The sequence below is a fragment of the Microcebus murinus genome, chromosome 1 (assembly GCF_040939455.1).
Source record: "Microcebus murinus isolate Inina chromosome 1, M.murinus_Inina_mat1.0, whole genome shotgun sequence".
Taxonomy (NCBI): Eukaryota; Metazoa; Chordata; class Mammalia; order Primates; family Cheirogaleidae; genus Microcebus; species Microcebus murinus.
Genome location: NC_134104.1, coordinates 69,650,662 through 69,664,871, shown reverse-complemented (window position 1 = coordinate 69,664,871; position 14,210 = coordinate 69,650,662). Strand labels below are relative to the sequence as shown.

Sequence of the window (14,210 nt, the reverse complement as noted above, 5' to 3'; positions counted from 1 at the left end):
AATATTTTTAAAAATACTCTCCTGTAGTAAATGAAAGAAGTGGGTAACAAACAGTATGATCCCATTTATAAATGTATAAACATATACACCCAAAAATCTAGAAGGATATGTGCCAAAAAAGTAAGCTCCTTCGGGGCTACCCAACAGAACTTCCTATAAGATGGGTATGTTCTACAATCTGTCCTGTTCAAAACAATAGTCACTAGCCACATGTGGCTACTGAGCTCTTAAAACGTGGCAGTACGACTGAGGGACTGAACTCTTTATTCTGCTTAATTTTCATTAATTTAAATAGCCACCTTCCATTTTGGACCAAAGAGGTAGATAATGGAATTATGGATTACTGTCTTCCTTTTTACTTATGGTTAAACATTTTTCTACAATGATAAAACATTGCTTTTGCAATAAAATAGGCTTTTTGTTTTCATTTAAAACATTCATTGACTGTTAATGTGGGTTCTCTTCTTCACAGAACTATTCTGAAAGTGAAATGAAGCTGAATAAAGCAAGTTACACTGAAAAGTTTATGTGTCTGCTTTCAATTAACTTTTAAAGGAAAGCCAAAAGCAGGCAGTTCATTTCCAGTTGTTTTTTCAATCTTCCATCCCTTCAATCCCAATTCTAATAAAAACATGTTTTGGTTTGTGTGTTTACTAAAAGTATGAATGTGTAGCATAGATTAGGATCTTTAACAGGTATTTAAATTATAATGGAAAAAAATTAGAGCAAAGGCAAAAAAAAAAAGCCTTTTTGAGGTTGTTAGTCAATGTATTAAGGCCCATCATCACAGCTCTGGATTCAGACAGAAGAAAATACTTAAAAGAGCAAATAGATTTCTTGATTGAAGTAATCACAAATAGGATCAATGTGGATCAATTTCAAATGGCTGGGAAGGAATATATTAACAGTACCTTAAATATAACACATTAACAGATAGGTTGGCAGTGTATTTCACATGTAGAAGTCTGAGCATAAAAGAACTATGCCAGAGGTGAGATTTTTATTGACTTATTATTGTAATTTTTCAGCATACAAAGTACTTAATCAAGTATAATATTTACAATTCTTACATAATGTACATTTTAGAATAACTACAAACATAATGTACTTTGCTCCATTTACAATGACAAACTACAGTAAAACTACATTCATGAGTTAGATACAAATCCTCTACGTACTAATAAAAAGTGAATGGACTGTTGGTTATACATTCTTTAAAATATACCTTTTCACAGGTAGCAAGAAATATTACATGTAATAAGTCTTTATGACTGGAATGATCCAGAAATATCACAAAGCACAAGTAAACACATATAGAAAAGTAGCTCATCATTTCCAAAAGTTAACCTTTAGCCTTTGTGTAATAAATGGTGCCAACAATCTTTATAATGTAGCAAGCTTTCCCTGTTTAAAATTAACACCCAAATTGTGGGGAATATGGAGGTTAAGGAAAAATAAGAAAATTTAGAAAATAACATAGTGAAAAGACCAATGCAGAGAAAAGTTTATCTAGTCAAACCTTGCTTTGTCCGATGATCCCATTTTAAGTGGATAAGTTTATATAAACAGAAAACAACATCCATAAAACTGTATTTATAGATGTTATTTGGAAGCATCAAGAAATTGATATGTATATAGTGAATTAAAATTATCTTTATGATGTTTTGCTGTCATTAATGTTTCTTATTGCAAAAATGTCAAATTTCCTGCAATTTGATGTATTCAAATCCCAATCTATTCCTTCAAAGCTTGTATTAAGGTTCTCCAGAATATTTGGAGTCTTTGTTATCAAAACACAAGGAAAGCTGGCAGTCATTATCAGATTTTGCTGCTTTACAATGATTTCAAAACATTTCATGATACAAGTAAAGTGCCTCTGAGTAGTAGTCAGACCTGGGTTATGGTGTCAGCTCTGCCACCAACTAGCAAACGGAGAGAACTGCCTCTGTACAACAAGAGGAACACGCTAGGATCAAAAAAGCAGACAATATTGGAGCTCAGAGGGTAATAAGATCTCAGAATTCCTACTGTGAGACATCAGGTGAGATAAAGCAATGCCAAAGTACATTGTAGTAGTAAAACGGTATACAAAGGGACGTTGTTATACTTTCACCTTGTTTCATTCCATTCATTTTACTTGTGAGGAGCCTTGAATCCAAAAAGGGTAGTGACTACTAGTCCAGTGCTCTTTCCACTATATCATGCAGTTCTAAAGTCATTCTGGACATACAATTCTATAAAAATATATCATTTTCCAGCTCATGTCCATGGTCCAAAGTGCTATCATACAGAAGTATTAATTTGACAATCTAAGAGTGATCTTGGAATGTTTGATTATTCAAAATGGGTAGTAAATTTAGTTTTAAACACAATTTCATTTATTGTGACCACAATTAACATGCATAAAATATATTTTTTAAATACTGCTAACATGTCACAAACCTAAGTTGGTCAGACTAGTAAGGTATAACTTTTTTTTTTCCAAATGCACTCGTGAAGAACCAAAGTACATATTACAAATTAAACCTATATGTCTGGGAAAGTAAACACCAAAGTTCATGAAAATCTACAGTGAAAACCAGTATAAATTAGGCAAACACTGTAATGTAGTAAATCCCAGGCAATTTCTGAATTTCTAAAGATTGCATTAAAGGTGATTTTTGAAATCTTAGAAATCTTAAACATGTTGCATTGAAGCATTACAAATAACTGCTCAATTACCTTTATTCTAGTTCTAACATGAAACTGCATTTTATGAACTCTTCATAGTTAGTGCTGCCCTTCTTATTTTGATATTAATCTAATTTTTAAGTTAGTGAGCTAATGATAATGACCTAACAGATTAGTAATAGGGAATCAGAAACTAATAATAGCAGATCAGTTATGGAAAGAAAACAAAGGGCAATCACATTGACTAATGAAGCCCAAGAGTACAATTAACATTGCTTATTCTACAATTTCTCACAATGCACTGAATAATTCACAGCATAACAAAACTCAGATTTGTTCTATACTATATAAAAGCTATTAGTTGACGCAGCTAAATTCACCTAAGAGCCAACCTACCTCGTAACTATTAATTTAAAGCCTTGCAACAGCAAGAAACTCCATTGTTTCTGCCAAATTTAGTCCAAATTAGGTCTCAGCACATTCAAGGAATCAAGCCACAGAAATGTATTTTTATACTGCTAGCCTCCCTGCAATATTAAAGATTTAGCTTTCTCTGAAGATATTCAGAACCATGATCATCTTTAGGGCACTTCAAATATATCTCTAACCATTAAGTTTAAGTAGACACTAATTACTGCTACATTAACAATTCATGACTCAAGCCACAGGAGGTAAGAGTGTCATAAGGAATTGCCTTCAGAGCCACAGAGATCCTAGAAGTGATTAGAAGCACCAATGGCCAGATCCAAAAGGAAAACTGCCCAGACTTGCTCAAATAAAGGTCAGGATCTTTAGGAGTGAAGTCCTAGGATTAGAACAGGAATAGGCACTATCAAGGAAAAATGAGGCTTTCTCTTCTTTTTCTTTCTTTCTGTTTTAACACCTTTCTTTTCCTTGACCTTTTTGGACAATTAATAACAAAGTATACTCTAATAAAAATTATAAATCAGACTTTTGTCTTTAGATAAAGATGTAAAAAAAGTACCTAATGATGATCTGTGACTTTGAGGTGAAACAGGAAAGATTTAATGTTCCTAATGTTGTAATTCAAATACAATGAATGTTTAGAAGTTAGCATTTCCTCAGAAATAATTTACAAATATATTTTTTATCCTCATATAATATATAATGACTATTATTAAATAAACATTACATGCATGCAATTTGGCCAAATTCTGGAACACTTTTTGTGATGTGAACTTATTTCAGTATAATTTCTGTTTAGATGGATTCTGATATAATATTTAATCAATTTATAAAACTCTAGTTATTGGGAGTGAAATGTTAGAAAATTTATTATATATCCAATTAAATATAATTCCTCTTTTATAAATTTAAAGACCTCTTTTATTTATAAAGAGTATCAAAATATTACTTACATATAACTTCTAAAAGAAGATTAAATTTAATTGTTGACAACACTGTAAAAGAACCATAAGGCAAATTATTTGTAGTCAAGACATGTCAATCAAAGATGGAATCAGACTAATTTGTAGCATATAAGTGGTAAAAAGTATATCCATAATATTTTAGAATTCAAAGACCTGTGATTCATGTAACCTAATACTAAAGCTATATACATGATATAATTTAAAAGAATGTACGCTGTGCATAAGTACACAGGATGTAGAAAAAAATAAAAATCAATTTATTGCTGTATATTTTAGTATAAACTGAGAAAAATAGGGGTTTCTTTTGTACAGAGAGATTTTTCTTTCACTAGGAGCAATAGAAAAAAATGTATCTTTAAAAGGACAAATTTCAAATATAAAAATGTCCTATGTTATTTTATAAATCAATGTTTTCTTGGAAAATTAAGTTTTGATGAAAGCATAATTTTGCAACATTCAAGTAACCTTTGAAACACAATTTTATTACAACAATAAATTTGTCAAAATTTTAGGAAATCAACCCAACGAAGAAGTACAACTTCTGAACTGGGATCCTTCTGGTGATTTGAAAAAGTAAAAGCTTCTTTTTGCCTCATAAGATGGAATAAATCTAAAGGACTGAACTATAGACCTGTAAAGCCATTATATATATGTTAAAGTACTGGACAATAACATGTTATCTAAGGATATAACTGTATTTATGAGCAAATGAGAATTTTCTAGTTCTAATAATTAAATCATTTATTATGTGTATGATGGCTAAGCTACCACACACATACACACACACATACACACATGCACACACCTATTTCTAAATCATCAGGGAAGCTAAAGAAAAGACACATTCTTGAGGGAGACAGGACAGTTGGCTCCCACTTGATGAAGACATGCTTGAATGAATGATCCTGGGCAAGATGCATAAAAAAAAAAATCAATACACCATCCATTGGCAAAAAATGAAATTTTGTCTAACCTCTGAGCATCTTGTAACCTAGAGTTGGCCTAGATGTAGATTCAACTTTTATCTATAAGAAATAGCCCTTTAAATAGGCTTTTTTAAAATAAAAGAGGTCCTAAAGTAGGTTCCTCTCCCAACTACTAGAGATCTATGTTTTAATTTATAAAAATATCAATAAATGGGTACCTTCTTTCCAAACCACTCAATATCTACCAAAATTAAGTAGAATGAAAGCAGTAAAAATTTTTGAATTTTCAGCTGTGTAGGGGTCACCAAATTTCATATTTCCCCCTTTTTAAAAAAAAATCAGAATTTCTGTGAATCTTGCTGGAAACGATTTAGTTTCTCTGGATTATTGGATGCCATTTGGGAAAAATCACGAAAAATGTCCTGGTAAGTTTCATCACCTGCATGAAAGTAAAATAAGGACAGTTTTAAAATTTATACAATTTAAGTATTAATAAGACAACATTCATTTTTTATGACTAGTAACTATTTTATAATTCATCACTTTAAACTTTTGTTCAGATGAGCATTTTTGGAAGAAAAAAGGCCAACTAAATTTAAATGTTGAAAAATTATATAATGAAAGAAAAAAAACTATACCTGAAAAAAGCACCTCAGATGCAGCCACAGAGGAAAATTCAGAGTTAGAAAAGAGCAAAGATGCAAGTGTTTAAATCAATGTAAAGAAATACATTTATTAACACATGAGAAATAAAAGTCATTCGAAATGAGGTATAGTAAACAAGACCTTCTTTAAATAAATATTTCCCTTCATAAAGGGCAAAAGAAATGAACAAAACCAAATATTAATATTCTTGATGGATGCAAGTTATTAACAAGACAAACTGATAATCAGGTGGGAGAAATATTTTAATTAAAAGAAACTTAAAACAGAATGTGAAAAAGTAATTCTTTACTCAAACTTTAATGTTTAATTAAAACTAAAGCATCTAATCCACTGCTTACTAAACTGATAAAATAAAAAGCCTAGAAAATGACTATAAATGATAGTTTCACATTTAATCATAAGTTTTTTGTTTACTGTAGGCCATATGAGCAAGAATGCTCTGACAAAATGGGAATAAATACCAAAGACATCTGTTAGAGTAATAAACATACGTATATATGTACAAATATGATTGTCGTGAAGTAGACTATAGATATTGATATTATAGCAGACTGAATACTATTTTTCTTGCCATGAGAAATTAAATATATATATATACACACCAACAGATTAATTCCTCAGACAAAGGAATCTTATTTTCAAGATAAATCATTCATCATGAATGCTTCCTGCTAAACATTAGCTTTATACAGATGCTTGGCATAGTTCTGTTCTCAAGATTTAGACCATAAAATACTGTTTTAGATTACTATTGTTAGAACATGTTTTTATAATTATTTCCCACTAGATACCTTGCATCCATCTTATAACAAACTCATTGCTACAGTTGTTAATAGTGCAGTAAGTTTTGTCAGTTTTTAAAAAGCGAGATTTTTGAGGCAAGAGATGCCATACCAAAAGCTAGAGAATTAGAAAAAAGTTGGGGGACAGGGATAAAGATCTAGTAAAAAGATCTAACAGCATAACCCAAGATTTTCAATTAAAAAATTTTAATACTTTAAATATTTAGTCACTTTTAATACTTAGTCTTTGTAAAAAGCAACTTATTAAAATCTCTATATAGTTTTCATTTAGCCCTGGAAATTTATTCACGACCTGAATCAATTAATTTAACTAATCAATCTATTTTAAAAAGAAAAAACAGTAAGAAAAGAATATTAATAGGTTGGCTGAGAATAACAATTAACTCAGATAGTAAAATAAAAACTAAAACAAAAATAAAGGTTGATATACTGGAAAAACTGGCAAGACAATCCAAGTATACCCATGATTTCTTAAAAGTTTACTGCCATATCAAAAGAATACTACAATCTATTTCCATTTTTAGTCATTCTAAAAGATATAAAATAAACTGAGAAGAGAACAATATTAAATAGCAATTAATAAATACAAAATATTTTAAATCATTTCTTATTTTTAGATGTTGAATTAAAATATTTAAAATATTTATTGTAAACATTATAAATATTTTTAAAATACTATTTAAACTGGATAGTCTGGAATTTTACTTTCCAAGAAGTGTAAAGTGCAGATTATAATACAAAAATACCACACTGATTTTACCATTCAACACTAGAAGTAACTTAAAAGGCACACATTATACATTCAAGAAGAAATAGGAAGGATCTAGCAGATGCTAATGCCAAATAGTTTACAGATAGCACCAGATGAGCATTCTTAAGTATTAACAACAGTACAATGGCAATATATGGCTTCTACTATTAGCAATGCATATTTTGTATAACAAGCTGTGAGATTTTTTAAGTGGTTTTACAGTTTTTGTTTTTAAATCATCTAGTACCTATAACGCAAGTACATTTTAGAACCATTGCACCATGCAAAACAAATTGTAAGAGCTTTCATTCACTGAATTAAATGCTTCTTTGAAGGAAAAGTGTTGGTGCTATAATAATCATTGGTTTCACTGACTTAATACATTTAAAAAAAGTTAATACAATACAAAAGGAAGTTTCCACCTTCACATACACACACAAAACTTTCTGTTTACATAGTTACTAACAAAACATTAGCACACTGTTAATATACTACCTTTCTTAGACCTCAAAATATGTTGTCACAAACAAATGTTATGATAACAATAGTGACTAAGATATTTAATATAGCTAACACAAGTTGAACTTCAATGTGATTATTTAAAATTTAAATTCTGATCAGTTAGAATTTTTCCCAAGGCAAATATAATTTGTCTACACTAGAACACATAAACAACCACCCAGAATATGCTGCCCTGGAATGTTCCCAGAAGTACATTTAACAGTTTACTATAAATGGTAAATAACTAATCACCCAATATTTGTAATGCTATGCATATTCTTTAAATTATCTAACCACATTCTATTTCCCTTCAAAAAGTTAACTTTTCTATGTGCCTGGACAGTTCTGAGTTTTTAAAATGTAGACTACTGTGTTTCCACTGATAGGTTAAGTTCATTTTTAATTTTTGGTATTCAGAATATCCACCAAAACAGATTTTGCTCTTGAAATCAACTCCCTCAAAGGGACAGCAGCACCTAAGACCCACCCCCAGTTGATCATATGCATGACCCTGCCCCTGCGGGGCTGGTAACTGCTTCCTTTGATAACTGATTATCAATGATAATCAGTGATTCCCAACTTTTGTCTGCTGTATACTTACATAACCATTACTGGGTCCCTAAAACAGTGATTCTCAACTGGCTGAGAACCTGCCAAAGATTAAGAAGAGTCACAGAACCAGAGACTATAAGAACCACCAGACTGGTTTTCAACAGTTTAGAGTGGGGTGTGCTGTTTCCTTCACCTACCCCAGGCCTCCTGAGAGCTGTAGGGACTGCTACAGAGGGACTCATCCTCCCTTCAAAAAACATGTGCTTTTACATCACCTTGCAGGTCCTTAAGGGTCATAGACAATTTACAAGTGGAGTTTGCTAGAAATAGGTCTATTATTACCTGAATCTGTTTAAATAATAGATCTCTTCACTATCAAAAGATTAAACATACCTGTATTTAAAAATTACCCAGAGTTCTAAGGTTTTCTTTCTATTGCTAAGACAAGCCAAAAAAGGATCCCAATAAAACAATCAACCAAAGTCTATGACACAAAAATTTACAGTGATAAGCAGAAGAAAAACAAAGATCCACTGCCTGAGCCAAACATGTTTGCTCTCCAAAGACTCATCAAGGAAAAGAAAAGTAACCAGAGAGCAACTGTTGTGCCATTTCACCATGTCACCTGTATAAACATAAAATTATTTTGCTTTAAGTTAAATATTAGGTCCTCTGAATGAGTTAAAAATCTATTTTCACAATGATCCTTAAATAGATCAAAAAACCTATTTTATTCTGATATACTATTTCCAGAATTCTGATCTATTTGTTAACCTCCAAACTAAAATTTGAAAATGGTAGAGGCTTGTTTTAATATGAGACTTTTTGCAAGTCTTCATTAAAATAAATTGGAAAAATCTATTTTTCTACCAATAGAGAAATATATATATGTATATATATATACACATATATATACACACATACTTATACATAAACAACAGTGAAAGAGACATTTGAATGCGCTTAAATGGTGGCAGCAGAAGCCCAGGCAATTTGGGTAGAACAAGAGGTGGTCAGAACATAGAGGCCCTGTCCTTTCAAGCTTCCCAATTCCAGAGAAGAGTTGACCATCAACCTTCTGACTAATCAGCAAACACCTTAAGGAAACAGCAGCTAACCAAATATTTAAGTTTAAAATTTCAGGGGGAAAAAAATTTGTTTAACTTAAAATCTTGAAGTTCACTCATATCTCACAAATATCAGGTCATATCCTTTGAACAGTTTTTATTTTAAAGTGCTTAAACACAAAGGCCTCAAAAATGGCCTAGTAATACTATCACTTAAGAATATCTGTTACAAAATTATAACTTATTTAAAATCTAACATTCAAGTTTAAAACAAATGGGTGAAATCCAGAATTAATGCTAGAGCTTCACCCTTAATCAGCACTGTTACATCTTGGAATATCATGAATCAATATAACCGTATGATCCATAGGATTAAAGTGGGACACCCTAGATTAGAATTATCTAGCTTAAGTGCCTCTATTCTCAAAGATCTTACTTGTTCCCTATTAAATTAGGCCAAAAATAAATAGTAAATACAGTCCTCTGAGAAAAGAATGGCCACAAGTTGATATTAAGTATATATTAATCTGGTCAAAATAAATGGCTGAAGCTAGCATAAAGTACAGAAATTTCAAAACATATTTGAACAAAAAGAAGAAATGATACTACCAGGCCACCTTAAAAATAATGTATCAATATTCATTTTTTAAAAAACACACAAATATGCTCATTGTAAACTAAACATTCTCAAGTATTTTAATCATAAGTTCCTGAAATTTTTTACTAATATGTATATGAATTTATAACAAGTAAATTAGCAATTCATATACTCAAATTCATGAAACTAAACAGCCAATAATTATTCTCTTCTTGTGAAGAATGTATTCATCAAAGAAAGGAATCTGGTGAGCAACATTTCTTCCTTTTCTTGACATCTCGATTCAAAGGTGAAAATTACTTACTCAAAATGAAAGGAGGTGATCATGAGTTGAGATTTATCTAGTAAGTCTACTTTGCCATCAGGGTCACAAAAAATTGTTCTAAATACTTCCACTTATCCAACAGATATTGTACCATTGCTTGGGGCAAAGCTAAAGGTGAAATAAGACCTTTTCCTTCAACCTTTTATACTAACTCCACTCCCATCATGGACTTTTCAACCTACTGGTAAATTTTTATTTTAAATTTTCAACTCATTTTTAGACTAGAGTACAAAACTCATCAATAAACTTTTTCTTGGCATTTTCCATACTGACTTTTTATAGCCAGAAACATGGTGATTTGTGTGTTTTTTTCCCTGAACACAATTTATAGAAATTCCCTGAATAACAAAAAGAAAACAATTTTGTTATATTCACTTGACAGTTAAAAAGAATTCCAAAAAGAAAACAACTATTTTGCTGCTGTAAATATATAAAGAATACTTTTACCATTCCATTCACTTCACTGGAATGTATATGGAAGACATGTGTATAGCAGATAAAGAAGTCAGCAGCCAGAGTTAAATACAGCAAGTAAATGTGTACTGCAATTGGAATAATTATGGATTTTTAAAGGCCCAGGATTAGCCACCCAAGAATTCAGGAAGTACAGTACATAGCTAACAACTCACAATTTACAAGTAGGTTATAAAAACTCTCTAGTATCACATTAGTTTGCTAAAGAACTATGAATCTTCCAATTGTAAACTGATAAATTCCTGAATGCATTTCTTATATTGCATTTCAGTATGGTTATTAGTAGAATATTGACCTGGCTGTCCATAAAGTCCTTCTGATTCCCGCATCTCTTCATTCATTCTCGCTAAACGTAACCTAAAATTAAATAAAAGGATCTTTTAGATGAAGTCATACAATATAAATGTTCATAAACAAATGAAATATATAAGCAGGTAATACATGTACTGATATAATTTTTTTTCATTTGGCACTAAAGCAGACTGGCTTTTACTTTATCAGTCTCATCAATCTGAGATACAAAAATAACTACATCTCATCTTCATACAATTCTCATGAGAAAATACAATAAAAGATTCCTGACAAGTACATTGCAGCTCTATTTAAGCAGGATCCCTGTAATACCTCTAGCAGCTTACTTCCTCCAGACTCCAGAAAATTCCTGACTCCAGAAAATTCCTGACTCCTATAGTAACCTGTCAAGTTTTAACTGCCAGCTGCTGAAATTATTATAAGACCCTGTCATAAGTTTACTTTGGCTCACCCTCAAGTGAGGTAGTTCCAAACATATAAACAGCAGTGCTATCTAAATACTGGTGATAAATTGTATATACAAATATAACAAGTGACTACAGGTAACCAAGATCTTCTCAGGGTTACCATCTTGGTTATACATTCTTTTTTGGGGGGTTATTCATCCGGGCAGCAGAAGACATGCAACACTGAGTTATGAAGACAAGTATTTCCTCCTATTTTTAAAAATGAACAACATTTTGAAATAGGCAAATATTGTCTTTGGTACTCTTCTCCTACTTTGTACTGCTTGCCCGTCTTTCTGGGTCACCAGATATCCACTACCTTTTCAGACCTCCATCATCCTCTTCTGACATGTTCTCTACAGCAACTGCAGCATCTCATATGAAGTTTTCCTATTTTTAAAATACCCAATTCCCTTCATCTCCTCTCTCAACAATGGAGTGAATTAACAATAGCTCCATAAGCCTTTCTTTGGTATTTGGATTTCAGAAAGGATATTTATAGGGGCCAGGCGCGGTGGCTCACGCCTGTAATCCTAACACTCTGGGAGGCCGAGGCGGGTGGATTGCTCAAGGTCAGGAGTTTGAAACTAGCCTGAGCAAGAGCGAGACCCCATCTCTACTATAAATAGGAAGAAATTAATTGGGCAACTAATATATATAGAAAAAATTAGCTGGGCGGTGCATGCCTTGTAGTCCCAGCTACTCGGGAGGCTGAGGCAGCAGTATTGCTTGAGCCCAGGAATTTGAGGTTGCTGTGAGCTAGGCTGCAGCCACGGCACTCACTCTAGCCTGAACAACAAAGCGAGACTCTGTCTCAAAAAAAAGAAAGGATACTTATAGGAATTGCCTGGGAAGCTGCACCCAGAATTAGTTTCTCTATACTATTCCTATCTTTTTTTTAATAACTTCTCTTTCTCCGATTCTAAATGTATAATGATTTAATAGTTCTAAATTTACCCACAATAGCCTTTACAATAACAATTAGCTCTCCAGAGAATTGGGGAAAGGACTTTGAGAAAGTATGTGTGACTGTTTTGTTTTGTTTTTTTGTTTGGCAGGGGTTAGGGAGGGGTGATAGATGGCAAATCAAAAATTCACAGTGAAAGCTTAGGAGTTCAAGGCAACCATGGGAATTTCTCTTTGTAAGAGACTGAGATTCATTTACACTATTATTTCTACTATTGGTATCTGCAGAGGTCCTAGATCCAATACCTTACAGATAACTGAGGGATGACTATAATTGTATGGACAATACTCAAGTAAAAAGAAATACTCACAAGGTTACTATATCAGCATTGGCTGCTTCCACAGCTATGCTCAAAGGGTCTTTCCCTTCTTCATCTGTGGCATGTTGATTGGCACCTCGTTTTAGGAATAAACATACCTGCCTGTTTAGGGAAACAGCATTTTTGAGATATTGTCAAAAAGGAAAATAACAGTATTCACCTTAAAAAATAAAAAGCACCACCTAACCTTAAAGAAATAACATTTTCATACGGAAATTCTTGATTCATTCTACAAATATTTATCAAACACTGACTAATAATAATTTACCAAGATCAACGTTTTTACACATCTCAAGGTGTTTTCATATATATTATTTTATTTAATCTAGTACTATGTGGCATTATGGAATATATAAATTATGATCCCTACCCTCAACAAATATCCTAAAAAGATGTATACAGGTACCTATTAATATAAACTTAAACAAAAGAAAGGTCACTCAAAATCATTATTTCAGAATGAAGAAAGCCAAGGCAAGGTAAATGTCATAATATATTCATGAAAATACAACATCAAAGAGTAGAAAATAAAATCTTCCTGCTATACTCCACAAACATTCATATCTTGAAGAAACTGACAAAAATGGAGGAAAAAAGGCTGAGCACAGTGGCTTACTCCTGTAATCCTAACATATTGGGAGGTCAAGGTGGTAGGATCGCTTGAGCCCAGGAGTTTGAGACCAGCCTGAGCAACATAGGGAGACCCTCATCTCTACAAAAAATAGAAAATTAGTGGTGGCGTGCCCCTGTAGTCCTAGGTACTCAGGAGGATTGGCAGGAGGATTGCTTGAGCCCAGGAGTTTGAGGCTGCAGCTAGCTATAATGATGCCACTGCTCTCTAGTCTGGGCAATAGAGCAAGATGACTCTGTCTCAAAAAAGAAGAAAAAAAATGAAAGAATAGGTGACTAGAGTCTACGAAAAATAAAATAGGAAGAATTTTGATAGTTAAAGAAGAAAAACAGCCCGGGCAAGGTGGCTGTAGTGCCAGCTTTTCAGGAAGCTGAGATGGGAAGATTGCTTGAGGCTAGAAGTTGGAGGCTATAATGCACCATGATTGTAGCTGTGAATAACCACAGCACTCTAGCCTGGGCAACACAGTGAGGCACTGTCTCAAAAAAAAGGGGGGGGGAGGAAGAAGAAAACACAAAGGATGAGTTACCTTAAATACTACCTTTTTTAAGTATAGAAAAATTTTATGATGAAGTTATTGAACACAATCTCTTTGTTGATAGAAGGAAAGAAAACATGTTATGATAAAAATAAAAGATGCTATTTAAAAAAACATAAAAAAGAACAGCTTCTTGCTTATCCAGGTAATAATAATGGGAGACCCTGAGATGTTTTATTAAAAAATAATCGTTTAAGACACAAACTTTCCATATAAGGCCAACATCTTGACTTCATTTATATTTTCTAATAGAAAGTCCATTTTTATGGCTTT

The 14,210-nt window shown here is 32.2% G+C and overlaps 1 protein-coding gene across 2 annotated transcripts in view; it reads right to left on the bottom strand.

The window, feature by feature from the left end:
- Positions 1-747: 747 nt before the first annotated feature.
- ACAP2 (ArfGAP with coiled-coil, ankyrin repeat and PH domains 2) overlaps positions 748-14,210 on the bottom strand; it is a 123,864-nt gene continuing 110,401 nt past the window's right edge. For both annotated transcript variants that reach the window (XM_012780281.2, XM_012780290.2), the window contains 3 exons: positions 12,760-12,870; positions 11,020-11,081; positions 748-5,426 (listed from right to left, as the gene is read on the bottom strand). In XM_012780281.2, coding sequence (XP_012635735.1) covers positions 5,326-5,426; positions 11,020-11,081; positions 12,760-12,870 — 274 coding nt within the window. In that variant the 3' untranslated portion in view covers positions 748-5,325. The remainder of the gene's footprint in view (positions 5,427-11,019; positions 11,082-12,759; positions 12,871-14,210) is intronic.